Source organism: Daphnia pulicaria, chromosome 8, assembly GCF_021234035.1.
Source record: "Daphnia pulicaria isolate SC F1-1A chromosome 8, SC_F0-13Bv2, whole genome shotgun sequence".
Lineage (NCBI taxonomy): Eukaryota > Metazoa > Arthropoda > Branchiopoda > Diplostraca > Daphniidae > Daphnia > Daphnia pulicaria.
Genome location: NC_060920.1, coordinates 10460636 through 10476560, shown reverse-complemented (window position 1 = coordinate 10476560; position 15925 = coordinate 10460636). Strand labels below are relative to the sequence as shown.

Below are 15925 nucleotides of genomic sequence, written 5' to 3'. Positions count from 1 at the left end.
TATGAGGAGGATGAATGAATAAATTCGCATATCCTCATATGATTTCTCGTGATATGAAAACTCACATGCTTTTCATGAAATAGGGAAAACTCGTATCCTCATATGATATCTCATCAAACATAACTCATATGAGGAGGATGAATGAATAAATTCGCATATCCTCATATGATTTCTCGTGATATGAAAACTCACATGCTTTTCATGAAATAGGGAAAACTCCTATTCTCATATGATATCTCATCAACTAAAACTCATGTGAGGTTGCTGAATGAATAAATTCCCATATCCTCATATGATTTCTCATGATATGAAAACTCACATGCATTTCATGAAATAAGGAAAACTCCTATCCTCATATGATATCTCATCAAACATAACTCATGTGAGGAGGATGAATGAATAAATTCGCATATCCTCATATGATTTCTCATCTAATGATAACTCACTGAGTGACTCATCTCATATGAGAAATCAGCTATGTTTTGGGACTCATACGGTTCTCATATAGGAGACTCATATGAGAAGGCCTGAGACATTTTCGTACGGGTTTACACTTGTAGTGGTAATGCCACGAGCAAAGAAGTTCTTTTTCACCATGTTGAGTCGGAGCATAGAATTGTTGTTCAATAGTCGACAATTGCAGGGGAGAAAACACCTGCCCCGATTCGTGGCCAGCAGAAGAAAGAACAAGAATTCGAAGGAAGAAGAGGATAGATGTAGGATAGCGCAGTAGCCGTGTAATGCCAGCGTCGTCGGAAATGAAGCAGAAATTCGAGTTCAGTAGGTCAATTGCGTCGATACAGTTTCGACACTAAACAACATCTGTCAGACGCGTCGTCTTTATTGACAGCGAGAGACCACCCGTGGATCGCTGCGTGTGTCGTCGTCACATCAACACATGCGGAAGCAGGTTGAGAATCATTTTGAAAACAAAACAAACAAGACATTGACCACTAAAATTCGATTTCCTTTTCAAGTTTATGTGGAAGGATCCAATCAAATTTTTTTGCACAGCCCGTGGTATAGAGAAAAAGGGCCTTGTTTGTTTTGACACATCTATGATGAAAACCGAAAGAAGCGGAAAAACATTGACGATGTGTTGAACCGCACAAGTCTTTTTATTTGTCCCCCCCCCCCATTCATGTATTCGTTTGTGTTGCTATTCGTCCTCTTTGAGGAATAACGAGGGTTGTAGAGTCATAGAGAAGAGGGTCACAGTCGAAGTAGAATTCGCCACTTCACTCGTTTCCTTTCAAACAACGTCCATTTCAACACGAGGGGGACTTTTTTTGTCACCGATCTTTTTGCTTTGAATGAGAGAATTAAGATGGGATGTTTGTTGGGAAATTTCAACGGATCTCCAGTTCCCAGCTGCACACTCCCATCGAAAGACTTGAAATCTTGTCTATCCTTCAACTTTATTCCTCGTCGAGAGTTGTAATGTCAACTTACAAACCTTTTTCACACACTTGTCTCGATGAGTGTAAGCTGACGTTGGGGATCAACTTTTGTTTCCGTGTGTTCCGAGTCAGCGTTAGTGAGGAACCTAATGTCCTACATTGAACACTGCAGTCGTTAGATTCCATAGAACATTCTTTGAGTGAGGAATAAACGCATTCTTGTATGGCGAGTTGCGTGTACAATGAAATACTTGATCAGGTCTCCGACACATGTCGTAAATGACGCCACGTAGTTCGAAATATTGACGTGAAACGGCTCGCTGCCTTAATGACAACAAAGAACTGAACATGATGGATAGCACTTCTAGACACCACCCTCAACACATTCGTGCGGATAGGCATCTAAATGCGGTCAGAAACTACTTGTCATTGCCGGGCGTTGCATTCGGGGGAAAACATATTTTTAGACCGACAAAAAAAAGAGAAAGAAACGGTCCCTTTGACTTAACGCGGTAATATTCAATACGACAACGAGGCAGCTATGTAAATGTGGTGAATAGAATAGCCATGAGCAGTTGCGTAATTCTATAGGACTTGGGGGAGAAAAAGTTAATGCTGGCTTTTAAATTCATCGCAATTTTCCTTATCGTGGGGTTGCTGGTCTGGTAAATTAAAGTGCAGAAGATGCACGGGACGGACGGATGGTGGTCTGACGCGTGCTACTAACGTTCTTCTTGTCGGCGGATCGTCCATCTGTGCCTTCTTTTTGTGTGTCGTTATCTGAGCGTTTGCGAGGCGATAAAAAACCAGGGACACAAAGAGGAAATGATGCTGAAAAGTTGCCATTGCGATTATTATAGCTGCGGCGTGATGTCTATTGCAGTCTCGATGTCTGCGAGTTGCGTACGTGCGGAACTGTATAAAACTGGTGGTGGTGCCTCCTCTTTTCTCCCTTCTACCACATTTGACCGAATAAATGTCTTGATATACACACACTCTCTACCTCCCTTTCTCTGTCTCTTTCTTCATCCAATGCCGGCAAATTGAATGGTTTCCCCCCTCGCAAGGCTCTTCTTTCTGTCTTTGGCGATTTACACTAAAGACAACAATTTGAATACAAAAGAGCCACTATCTCCCTTCCTTGAGCTATGTTTTCTTTATTTTTGTGAGTGTAGGTCCGTTCCCTCCTATGCAGTTGGAACTCGGAATTATCTCCGTTTTTTTCTCTCCTCTTTCTGTGTCTCGTTCTCTGCCCATTTCGAAAGGTACAACTTAATGACGGAGAGACCACCTCCGCTGCAGACAGAACAGCGCCCGGCGTATAACCGCAAGCGGCCCTCCAATGTTTTCGTCTGTGTTTATTTCAAACTATACAGTATATGCTGTAACTCTTGACACGGATCCAAAACGCCATGACATCTCAATTCGCAACGCCTAATCAAATTATTTTCCAAATAATTTGACTTGTGGCTCAGTTTTGAAATAATTGAACGAATGAAATGATTGAACAGAGACGAGAATTTCAGTTTTTCAGAGACACATCTATTTTCTTCCATCAACAATTTTAAGGCACAATATGGACGGTCAAATTAGGTACAGTATACTGTTTACGTCATAACGTTGCATTGGCAAACAAACAAACGGCATTAAAGAAAATAGGCGCAACAAGACATTGTGGATTGTGAGCACGGTGAGAGAGAATCCACCGGAGAGGCGATAAAGGGAAACTGGGAAACCCAATCGATTGGAAGAGACTTTTTGTTTCTGCGTTTGAAAAGGGCAACATGCGGCGATTTGATAAATTACGCGCAACATTTTCCGTTTTCTTTCTTTCCTTTTTTTTTTTTTTTGTTATTTTTGTATTGTAATTTTTGTGTTACTTTTCTTTCGCCGGGGTATCGCCACGTACATTTCTATAAATTCAAAGACAAGGCAAGTAAAGACGAGCTGGACAGCCTCCAATTATGAATGCCGCGCAGCGACCGGCCAGAGCCGGCGGAGTTGCGTGGAAATGCGAGAGAGAGTGGAGGGGGGCGCGCACAGTGCTCCGACAATTATTCAAAAGAGGAAGGCGTTGAGAGTTGAGCACATAGCACGAGAGAAAGAGAGAGAGAGAAAGATAGAAAAAAAAAAGAGTTACATACTGAGGCGATATACATATAAATGGCGTCGTCGTCGGCGTCAGAAACAGCGGCCGACCGCGCACCATCAACGAAACAGACTAGATTTATGTGTATGCAATAACAACGGTTGAAAATGTCATGCCAAAAAGCCATGAATCTCTTGTTCGATCTGTTCACCGAGCTTTTTATCCTGAATCGCTTGCCATTCAGCGGCGAATGTGCGGCGCGATGAGCAAGTCTAGTGTAGTATAGCATTTATGCTAAACATTCGGACACTTTTAACTTTCAAGGGAGGAATACAAATGAATGATGAGGTACTTAACGTCTGCTTTTATCATGCATAACTGGAATGAGTTGTCGACCCGTCTTTAGGCTTCTTTAGAGACTTGTAACCGTTTGAATTGGGAATGGCAATAAGGTACAGTAATAATCGTCGTTAAAGACCTGCCTGGGCTCCTCCTTGCCTTACTGAAGCAGTTCCCACAATGCCGTGATGTAACTCTGAGCCATTTGGAGCGTTTCGTACTTGGAGAGTTGTCGGTCGTTGCCCAGAGCGGGCACGACGTCGCGCAGCCGGTCGAAGGCGCTGTTCAAGTTGTTCATCCGTCTGCGTTCGCGAGCGTTGGCGGCCAGTCGGCGTTTCTTCATCACCTGCGGAGCCACTTCCTTGAGCGGCCGTTTCTGTCCGTTGGATGCGCTGCTGGTGCTGCGAGGAAACGTCAACTCGGAATCGGAGCCGCTCTGGTTGCTCGACTGGTTTTGATGTTCGGCCATCAGCGGATGGACGGACGATGGGGCCGGGCTGACTGGCGAGTTGACCGCCGTGTTGATGTGCTGTTGGTGGTGGTGGTGGTGGTGGCTGTCGAACGGCGAGCCGGGAGAACTGGGTGTCGGCAGACCGGTGGAGACGTAACAGCGTTCGGGATCGTCTTTGACGCTGACGCGCAGGTCGTAGTAGTTGCTGGACGAGCCGTTGCTCGGCGGCTGGGAAAAGTACTGCAACCGCTGACGGATCTCCTCGTCGGAGGCTCCGACTGACGAGGAAATTCCGTGGTGGTGCGGATGAGTGGGCGACGGCAGCGGACTTTCGCCAAAGTGGCCGCGGTACGAGTGATGGACACCGCCCATGTGGTGGCCGTGGTCGTTGCTTTCGGAAGACATTGGGCTGGGAGTGTTGTAGCCGTCGGAAGCGGCGTCGAAACAGTTGCTGCTGTGCGGATGGCGGATGGAACTGACGGGCGGCAGCGGAGTGATGATGCACTTGCTGTCGTTCAAGTAGGCGGACAACTCGTCGTGTTTGCCGGTTTTGTTCACGCTGGCCATGAAGCGCTTCTTGTTGCAATCCTGGAACATGTCTGCCTCACTAAACTTCCGTCAAAAAGTCGACTCTTGCCTTTGATGCACTTTGGGAAAAGCGAAAAGAGTCAAGTGGCAGAGAGATAGAGAGAGTAGAGCGAGCGAGCGAGCAAGAAATGGTTGAAGTGTGCACGGGAGCAAACCACAAGCTGATCTGACTTTCAGCCAACTCGAACCCTCACCTTTATACCTCGACCCTTCCTCCTCTTCTACCTCCTCCTTCTCATATCCAACCCACCTACCTCCCACTCTCTACTTTATCCACCCTCCCGACTTTTCTTATTTTTACCTGTGGATGGACCCCGCGTGGAAATTTCTTGTTTCTTCTCCGTGTGATGGGCCTCGTCCCTCGGAGGTAGACCAATTACACTGTCCTGCAGCATAAGCCTCCATTTCTTTTTTCGCTTTTTTATTTTTTTTTTATCTACCTTTTGGCTTTGTACTCTGTTGTGTCTACTACTGCTGCTGTGCCCAACGGCTGCGGAACACCCGAAACACCAATAGGAGCCAGCGAGAATTGAAGAAGGGTCGGACTCGAATGTTATTTTTTTTTCTTTTTTTTTTTTCTTCTCTTTTTGACTGTTTCTTTGATCTTTATTTTATTTCTTTTTCACCCGCTTGTACACCTCCACTAAAGCCAAAATCCTCTTTCTCAACTCCCACCAGAGGGCACGGAAGGTTCCTGTAACTCGAATAATTCCAACTAACTCAACTCTGCCGTTCGCTTGATCGAAGATCAGTACGAAGGAGTTCCAAAGTGTTTATCTTGTAATTTGGCAGTCAAAAGCAAAGGGCACAACAGTTTTTCATTTTTTACGATTTGAGATTTTGACTATGCGGCTGCCAAAGATCATTGACATGTCAGTTCTCTTTTTACGGTTCGTTTCGTTGGTTATAAGTGAGCCAAAACGTCCAATTGCCTTGATTCATTGAGTCTACGAGGTGAAAGAGGCAACGATCTGGAAACTGGTTTTTTTTATGACGAGAGGGCTGTCCAAATGGTCCATGATAATAAACCAACCAAGACGAGTTATGCATGTCATTGAGAACAAGACGAGTGTAGGTTATGCAGGGAAACATCACCAATGGTCGGAAATTATAGCAATTAAAACTGCTGGTCTTCAATTGCTCCTCGATCTTCTGTATAATTTCTATTGGTCTTCTAACGAGATCTGACTTTTTTATTTCTTTTATTTCCCGCGTTAGCGTTGGCTTTTTTGGCATTAATGTTCAAGTTTTCCGTGAAAAGATCAACTCTACAATCTACAAAAGAGAAACCGTGCGCCAAACAATCTTTTTCGTTGGTTTCGTTTCTATTTTGATCGTGAACTGCAGTTGATTGAGACAAAATGAAACCACATGTTACAGACGAGGTTATTTCTTCCGAAAGTTTTCAACAACGAATCGATGAATCGAAAAGACTTTGCTTGTTGAACAAAAAGATGAGTACATTTTTGGCCTAAAAGATTGTCTACATGATTGAAGCTATTGTGATGTCATAATTCAAAACTGATCCGATTCAACTAATTGAATATGATATTTCGGTGTTGTTGTTTGGTTTTCTCATTAAATTTTCTCAGCAGTTCCGGTCGGAGTCCAAACAGCAGCCGGGCTGTCTGGTCTTTGATTTCCGCGCCGAGTTCTTATTTCCGAGCACATTTTTGGGGGATAACCTCCGTCTCCCATGGTGTCTAGCCCAGCTGAAATAATTACGAAGAAATGAGACGATGAAAAAATAACAAATGAGATGAATGCAATTACACGTGTAAAGAGACTTGTTGAGACTTGGGATAAGCCCCAACAAGTCGTAACTGACTATCCCAACAGTTTATAGCGATGAATCAGATTTTTAAGTACACGACTGTCATCTCAAGCAAGTGGGAGCAGCTTCCTCTTTTTCGCCGCCACACAAGACCCCCCACGCAATGCATAATCACCAGCGTCTAATTTTATGTAATACGAATGAACACACTGCTATTTCGGGTTCATATTTATTTGTGGGAAAAGAAGTGTTGAATCTTTTACGATGTACACAGGCAAACGAGTCAGCAAGTTCAAATTAAAAATTTGAAAGTCGTAAAAAAAAAACCCGGTCCACCAAACGATTGGGATCCAGTGGATTTTAAGTTTTAATGCAAGGCCGTCATTTTTCCCTATAGTGGAGCCTAGTCTATATCTGATGGGCGCTGAGTTGGACTATATATATGGACCTCCGTATGGTTGACTGCATAACTTGCTCTTAATTTATTGTTCTCGTTTCTTTCTTTTTTTTTTTTTTTTGCCAGTTGGGGGTCGCTTTTTGGAGAACTACTTCCTTCAGCGGACAGCCGAGGACAGAGATGGGAGCCGGATTTTCTCCAACCTTGCCGATTCACACGCACCTGATAAATTCACAGGTAAAGATCAAGTATTTACTGGGTCATTTGCTATTTTTTGTGCGTTTCCCATAAACAGTGGGCATTTTGCCTTTTTGTATCGTCTATGACGCGAAAGGAGAAATTGTATTTGGAATAGAGAGCAAGGAAATTATGTTTTTAATGCTCTTTAATGTTTTCGGTTAGCAAAAGAATTCAATTGTGGGGTTAAATTCTGAAAACAAATCTTTTCTTTTTTTCTTGTTAAAAATAGAAAAAAAGAAAAAAAAAAAAAAAAGAGGAATTTGTCGGGAGAAAGTGATAGGACGAAGCGAAGGAAGAATGGAGACAAAATCTGGGACTCCATCCACCGTACGTAAAGGGACTAAAATGTATTGGCTGGTGAGACATGGAGTGGTGTGTCGTTGTCAAAACAGAATGGCCCCCCCAAAAAAACTTGTTCCAAAGAAATTTACGAGGCCAAACTCTGACGAGAGACTAGTCCATCGATGAAAAGCCGAGAAAAGTCGAGATGGGTAAAGGGGTATATCCACTACATAGGACGCCTTGAAAGGTCTCCCTGCAGGGTAAGGAATAGGTAGGAAGTAGAAGTGATATCATCGGGTACCATCGGTAGTCCAGCAACAAATCAGTCAACTGGACTTCCTTCTTCTCTTTTTCTGACCTCTCCCTGTCCCATCGCAGACATTTAAATTTTAGTAAACAACAACATTGATCAGCAAAATAGATTCAATGGACAGTGGCGACTTAGTAGAGTGGCTCGTGTCGTGTCACAATGCACAGCATGACTTCCATGTAACTATTCGACCCACTATCTGATCAACTGGATCCATGGCAAAGATTCAATGGCAGACAAAAAAAGCTCTTTGAAATCTCAATATACGAACAAAAAGGCGAAAAGAAGAAGCTATTCTTACTTTAGACAAGGCAGGTATCCATAGCAAAGGTTCATCATCGTCAATGTCTCTCACCTACCGATAGAATCCACAAATAACAAGTGAAGGCAATTGACGTCAAATTGTGGTGGCTGAAATGGGCTGCATTCGGAAGACATTTTTCTTTCTTCACTTTTTCAGCGTCCATAAAGAAGCGACAATTGATGTGAGCCACTTCAGAGACCACCTGTTCGGCTACCGATACTTTTTGATTTCGTTATTTTTTTACTTGAATAAGTATGAATTGCATTTTCGAGCAGTTAATCTCGCTTGGTTTCGATTCATTTAGAATTTAGATGCAACAAAAAGTAACAAGTCGGTGCCACGAATTCCTATGGTGACATTGATTTTGTTAATTTTTGTTTACTTGCTTGATTCAAAAGATCGTCTATTTACATTTGATTTTTAATGAGTTAACGATTGTGAAAGATTCATTTTAAAAAAAAAGAAAACACAAGGGCAGATGGTCAGTGGAACCAGATACGGGAGATGACCGTGAAGATCCAATAGAGTGCAAGCTAGGAAACTGCAAAGTTTTTTGTTCCCTAAGGTGCCCGACACCTGATCCTATACAATTTTTTTCCTTCCTACATGCCCACTCTCCTTCCTGTTCGTATTGGGCCCTGTCGTGCGTGGGGGGGTTCGTTCAGTAGTGGCCCGTACGTTTTTACAGAAAGCGGTTTCGATATTATTTTTGGTTCTTTCTTTTTAAGGAAGCTTTTTTGGGTAACAATTTGCAGGTTGTCGACTGTAATCCATAACTTACTTCCCTTTTAAATTGTGTGAAGCCATAGATCCCCACGTGCCCGATGTAAATTGAGATTGTCTCTTTCGATCGGATGGTGGTCATCCGGTAAATTTTCTGATGACCTCAACCTGCCGGAAGTTTTTTTTTTTTTTTTTTTTTTTCAATGGGCAGGAACTTTGTAGTTTGTTGTACCGGTATAATCTTTGTTTAAGTGGTTTTTCGCAGAAAGATTTTCCATCATTTGAATTGTAAAGCCTTTTTAGAAAACCTATAAGCTATATTTTGGTTTTGTTTTTTTATTTTTTCGAAAATTTCAAGACTGATGAGTAAAATCTTGATTTCTTGGACATATTTAATGAAAAAGGCTTTAAGTACAAATGAAATAACACGTCGGGTGTCTTGACAATAGCGTTTTGACCAGGTATACTCGCCATGGGCGGACAATTTGAATCACGCGATGTGATCTACAGATGTTTTTGAATATCAACTTATGATTCTGGGGGACAATTATTTAGAGAGCAACCGTTTGACTTTCGAAAAACAAATAGAATTAAAGAAATAAAGAGAAAATATAGACGACACGAAACACACACGACGGCCTCTCTACCAGGGATGCAAACTTGACAGGCAGATTATACGCGGTCAACACGGAGGATGGATCCGTTGACATTTGCATGTACTTGTTTTTCTCCTTCTTCCCGCCTCTTTCTCTACTGAAATTTCTTGAGCAAAGAGAAACAATCCGAAAAAAAGGAATTTGAAGAAAAAACATAACTTGTTGACGGAAGGAAAATTTGATGACTCGGATATTTCAACATGTCCTCCTCCCTTCAAATTGATTGCATACCAACTTTTATAATGAAAAAAGGTTTCTAGATTACATATCTTAAACTGAATCACTTGAGTTAGACTCCAAACTAGGTAATGTCGTCCTCAACTTTTCTTAGAGTTAAAGAATGACATTTTTACATTTTTTGAAAGGCGTTTGAACCCTAAAGATTTTATCGTAAATAAAAAGAAGCGGGGAGCTGGAGGACGAATCAGGTGTTACGTAAAAGACTGTGCAATCGACAAGTTGTATAAAAAGATTTCTTATTCCACTAGCTACCGAATTACTATTGGGTCTAATTTAGCTGCCAGGTTACCAGGGACATGTAAGGAACAGCGGCGCCTTGCCTTGACGGGGAGACAATAGACAAGAGGAAGATAATAAAAATGGGATTTCTTTTGTTATTCTTTTTCTTTCAGCTTCTTTGAGCATAGAGGAAATGGTAAAGAATAACCGACTTCGATGCAACAGGGGCAACGAATAGAGAGAAGTGAATAAAAGAAAAAGATACGAAGGTATAGACAAGGACAATGAGACATGTAGGAGTCCGCAGTGTTTCCTTGGAAAGCGGCACTACTTCTAAATTAGAGGAATCTATTAAATTCAGCGTGAAAAAGTCGTCCAATCATAATGTCGGTATCCAACTTATAGGACGGACTACTGGGTAGACTTAAACAAAAATGAAAAAATCAGAAGGGGGAGCGTCGTATAACAGATCTCTTTATTCTTCGTTTTTTGCTTGTTTGTTTTAAGCCTTTGAACAATGTTCCATGACTGCACGCGGTACACGCACTTTGCTATTCCTCGAATTTATGGGTGTGTCTACCTTGAATCGCCGCAGTTTTTATTTGACAACTGATGATGATGTTTGATTTGCTGCCATAAACTCATCAAGATGGAGAATTAATTGGCTGTCGGTACGTTTCCTGTCCAATGCTGTGTCTATATGGTCAAATATGATTCTTAACTCTTCATTTGTTTATGTCAAATTAAAGATATTATAAAAAAAAGAAGTCTTAAACTGGAAAAATCAAAATGAACGATTTTGTTCCAGCGCACTTCCAATGTTCATTAAGGAATGAAATCAAATGTTTGCTCTCAATTAAACCATACCGTTACTGCTACTGTCACGTTGACTCATAAGTAACGTTATTGTGAAGAGATGTGACCCAGATTTCATTATTAGTTTACCGTTCGACAAGACCGTTCGAAGGGGGTGGGGTACAGAGAGAATCAGAAGTGTCCTAGTTAGAAGAAAATGACATATTGCATTGTAATCGGGTGACGGAAGAAGTCCTATAGCGCAGATTGATGTGACGTACTTGAACTATGTGAACTTGAGGTAATGAGAGTATACGTAGGGTCGTGATGATAACCAAATAGGAGGCGAGGCGGCAATAGCGTCGGTGTCTTTGACGGCCGAGGATCGTCTAGCAATGAGGAGTGAAGGTCTTGTAGGGTGGTCGGTGAGTCGAGAGGAGAGGAGGCAATTGTTTCATTGCTCTTTTGACATCCTTTTGATGACTCTGCTGCAAATGAAGAGACCCTTGTAATGAAGAGAGACCCAATCCTTATTCAAATAAACCAGAAAAGAAAGAGACCGAAAAACGAATAAAACGTCAAACCTTGTCAGAAAGAACCTCCGAACGTTCACCTTCAACCTCTTGATTCTTATTTTATTTGTGTATATTTTCTCTCATTTATTGCCACCGAGTTGTGATTCCCATGCAGTGGGACCCACTTGTTGGCTTCATTCATAAATTCATAATCCGCTTCAATGAGGCGTTGTTTTCATAATTTAGTTAGCCACCGTGGCTCTTGACTCTTTGGCCTGTACTGAATTCAATCCCACCTTCAATCGTCCTTGTCTGTTGCACCGCCAGGTATAATTCACGCTTGTTTTCCAACAACTTGGATTATTCGTGACCTGTTGGCCTTCTTTCTGTGATAACATTTTTTTATCTCTCTATTTCTCATTTATATGAAATTTGGCTACGATGTAGTAGAAAACCCAAACTGTAAAAAATTCTAATTTGAATGATTTTATTAACTAGATAAAGGGGAAAATATTTGAAACTTTTAATATACTTCACTGCTGGAAGGCCCTAGGTAGAAAGCCCTAGGTAGAAAGATGCCGGACTCAGGGAAAGACAAATAAGTCATTGGTGGCTCATTTTTGTGTTATGCACTGTTTGACGCAACCCTGTGATTAAGTATTAAACGTTTTGACTGAGGGACTGTAGCCTTATCAGTAACCAAAAAGACGTTAGCAGATGTGAGGATATGATTGAGAGTTCCTCTACGGACGAGGGAGAAAATCCCTTTCTCCTTATTTGAGGTTGGGCTCAGCCGCTACGTCAATTCGTTCAAACTGCTCATGAGACATGAGGGTTTTACTTCCCCGGAATATCAGCAGCCTCCGTCATCTACCACTGAAGGAGCATTCCTGTGTACTGTTTGAAGCTAAACTAGGGTTCTCTATAAACTTTTTTTTGTGCAACCTCCACCACATAGAAACAGGGAAGAATAGAGACGTAAAAGCGGTTGATGATTACATGTTGTTGATGCGTGTTCCGTAAGAACTAGTGCTTGAAAAAATATTACTTAATGTTATTATTTCTCGAGAATCGACAACGAGTAATTAATTGTTTGAAGTCGACGTAGAATTCTCCCACCGTTTAAATTCCAACAATTACCGGGTCAAAGTTGGTTGCATAAATTAATCAATTTTTTTCCATTTTATTGTCTTTATTTAAAACTAAGAAAATAGGAAATGAAAAGGGAAATAAATTCACATGTAAAATTCAAACTGTGAATCCAAGGCAGTTAGTTAATAGGTATGTTCCCATTTCGACTAATAACACAATTTTGAAATGAGGAAACAGGTACATACAGGATACATAGTGTATAAACGGTTCTGACCGCCGACAGATTTTATCACGTCACTAACTAGATGCGCTATTCTTTGTCTTAATAATACAAGCCCTTATTTTACACACCAGCAGACTGTAGATCCTTTTGTTATCTGATGACTAAATTTGAGCCTTTGATTATATCATCACTTTTTTTGTTTTGAAAGAAACCCCGAACTCAATTAGTCAAAGTTCACTTTGCGGACTCGTCTTTACTTCAGCTTGTTTTTGTTTCAGGTCATTTGCTATTGCGGTTATCACCGGCCCATCTTGTGTTGTGTTGTTTCTTGTGGGAGATGGAGAAGGGATTGAATTGTTTTGATGGGGTTTGAGGTGAACCTGCACCTAGACAATCATTTGGTTCTAGAAATTGCTTTAGCCTTGAGGCCGATGAAACAGGCACTGAGATCTATTCTGGGCAGTCCTCCATCTCCTTGCCACTTTGGTTCCAAGAGTTGCCAGTTGCCTCTTGGTCGTCGAATCGGGAAATCGGCAAGAAAGGACAGCGGAAATGTCAAATTTTCCATCGATGCGGCATCACACGGACAGGTTATTTGTCGGCAATCATCGGTAACTTGTTGCCAAAACAGTTTCGAGTCGCCACTGTGGTCTTGTTGTCCGTCCCGTATGCATTTAGCGGTCTTTTCCTTCTAATGAAGTGGAATGGTAGAGCCTCGACAATGGGTTACTCTGTCCTATACTGGGCAAAGATAGGGGTAAATAAACTAGAAATAAACGAGGGTGGGGTAGGAGGAGTCGAATGCATGTCGCTGTGTGTTCCGACAGTGTCCTATTCGGGGGACGAGGGTCGATGGAAGCAAAAGGTAATCAGTGAAAGTCCCTTTGGAATCACAGTCGCGGTCAAAAGACAAAAATAGGCTCCGCGCTCAAAAGGGAGGGTCGTCTCGGAGATCACCGAAGTTTCCCACATGCCAAGAAATAATTCTGTCGTCGAGTCCGCAACACGCAAAGACGAATGGCCAACTTCAGTTGAGCTTCTCTACGACGTATTGTGCTTTCTGCCACCCAAGCGATTGGTCGGATCATGAAAAGTTGCCATTTCCGTTTCTCAGGTCACTGACAATAACAGCCAATTAACTACAATGATCAATTCCAAAGAGAAAAATCGTTATTCTGTTTGTTTTTGAGTTCAATCAAATGGTATTGTAGAACTCACACTGATGCGATACTGTACGTGTCATCACATAGGTGGGGAAAAAAAACTCCCGGCTCCATTTGCCCAGGTAGAAACTGATGAAGATATGAGAGCTAATTACAGGTTTACACGAGAGACTTGGAACAGTCATTCATCTTTTACGAAGACTACAAGGGTTCCCCAAATTTCAGGCTATTCCATCGTTCATCTAGGAAAAACTGCAACGATTCAACTGAATTGCTGGAATTGCTGAGGGACCAAGAATTTCGGGATTAAAAAAAGTCCTGTGGGAACTGAGCACTTTGACAGACGATTGTATAACCTGGCGCCAGTAGAACAACATTTAGATGAAAACATTGAATTTCCTCTGATATCATTTCTTCCATTTGGAATTTTACAATTTTTTTACCATTCGAAATGATAGGCCCTATGCGAACCGTTTTTCATTCCGACAGCCGCACGGGTTTTGAACAAGAGAGAAAAAAATGAAAGTCCCCTGGTCCGTTGCCCCCCACGATGGGTTAGACTGACCATCTAAAACATTTTTTTTTTTTAGTTTAGTTTTATCTTTCTCTTATTCACCCTCTCCTCCACCATCCTACTTGAGTATCTCGTTTTTATTTTTGGAGAGATAATCTTTGTTAACTATTTGGTGGTTGAATTTATGGTAGGATGAACTCATTTGAATAACGCTTCTACTTGTTGTGAATAGAGTTGTGTTAGAGTTGTTCTTTTTTTATTGTTGAGCAGTAGAGTCCTTAATGTGGGAGACACGTGGATTTCTCCCGCTGCTTTTGACCTCTTGATGATGCTCTTGATGTGTTCTAGTTTTCTCAACAAGGCAGCTTTTATTTCCGTCTAATTATTTCGTTTATTTCCCCCCACAGTTTCGAGTGTCGGACGGAGGCAGTGAAGTGCAGGGAAGGAACGCGCCAAAGATCATGAGAGTTCGGTAACGCACACCTGTGAAGACAAAATCCCCTCTTCCTGGAAACTATTCACAGTGGCATCATGTGAACTCCCAAGTTACAAACTTCGTTGGGGTCCGTTACGAGTTCAAATGTAAGTCAAATCATTTTCGTATTACTCCATTTCTATTCTCCTTTTCCCTTAAGTTCATCCTCCATTTCTTTCTTCCTTTTTTTCTCATTTCGTGTGTGGAACATTTTCACAAATGGTTTCGCCCGTTGGCGCTCCTCAAAAACTTCATCGTTTTTCTTTTTCCAAATCACTCTCTCTGCTCCTCTGTGTTTTTCGTTCTTCCAGTTTTTGTGAATAGTCCCATATTTTAAGGCGATTTTTTAAATAGCGCATGTTGTCATTGTTACCTGTTGAAGTAGAGGAAAGCCGCTGCCATTGAAAAGGTAAAAAAACCTTCACCGCTAGACGCAACGTTTTCCATTAAGTGTTTCACCCAATTTGGTTTGAGGTTTGACAAATGATTTTTGAAGTCGACGGAGGGGATTGAAAACCAAATCTGTTCCAGTGGGATCGATCAGTTCAGGTTCAAATGATATCTCTATTCTCGAGATTGAAATGTTGCCGACCACCGAAAGGCGAAAGGACAGTAGAAATCGGATTTGGGGTCGCGTGTTTAAAGAAATAAATGATTCGTCATTTGTTATGTCAACCGAGAGAGTTGCAGGAAACGCCGGCCACTGGACACAAGCTGTGCGGTCTCAAATGGCCGTCAGCACCGGTACCGTTGTCGACACTTTCGTTTTCTCATGAGGCTCCGGCACGATCGTAATTGCGGTAATTAAATGTACGGTACAGTATTGAGGTCTATGGTCGAGCCAAAGGTCGTCAGGTGGTCAAGTGACACTTTCTCAACTAACGGTCTGCTGGTCTCCGACGAAAGTGAAACGGCCTGGAAAATTCATTGGTGGGTGATTGGAGGGGAGAATATAAGAAACGGTGAACAACAGGGGCAGCACCCTTACGACGATGAATGAAATGAAAAGTAATTTTGAAATCACATAAAACACATGGCGATAGCAATAAAAAGTGATTCTTTTGTTTTTGTTTTACCGAGAAAGAAGTTGGACTTGATGAAAGTGTCATGGGCGACCCAAGGGCATTGGGTCTCTG

At 41.9% G+C, this 15925-nt stretch overlaps 1 protein-coding gene and 1 long non-coding RNA gene across 2 annotated transcripts in view; one reads left to right on the top strand and one right to left on the bottom strand.

Annotated features, from left to right (window-relative positions):
• LOC124311680 overlaps positions 1 to 14893 on the top strand; it is a 35505-nt gene extending 20612 nt beyond the window's left edge. The window contains exons 4-5 of the long non-coding RNA XR_006910121.1: positions 7165 to 7275; positions 14722 to 14893. This is a non-coding gene — a long non-coding RNA (uncharacterized LOC124311680). The remainder of the gene's footprint in view (positions 1 to 7164; positions 7276 to 14721) is intronic.
• LOC124311332 (protein dimmed-like) lies at positions 3611 to 5591 on the bottom strand. Its single transcript, XM_046775779.1, has one exon. It carries the CDS (start codon positions 4874 to 4876, stop codon positions 3989 to 3991), a length of 888 nt encoding a protein of 295 aa, XP_046631735.1. The 5' UTR covers positions 4877 to 5591; the 3' UTR covers positions 3611 to 3988.
• Positions 14894 to 15925: the final 1032 nt, after the last annotated feature.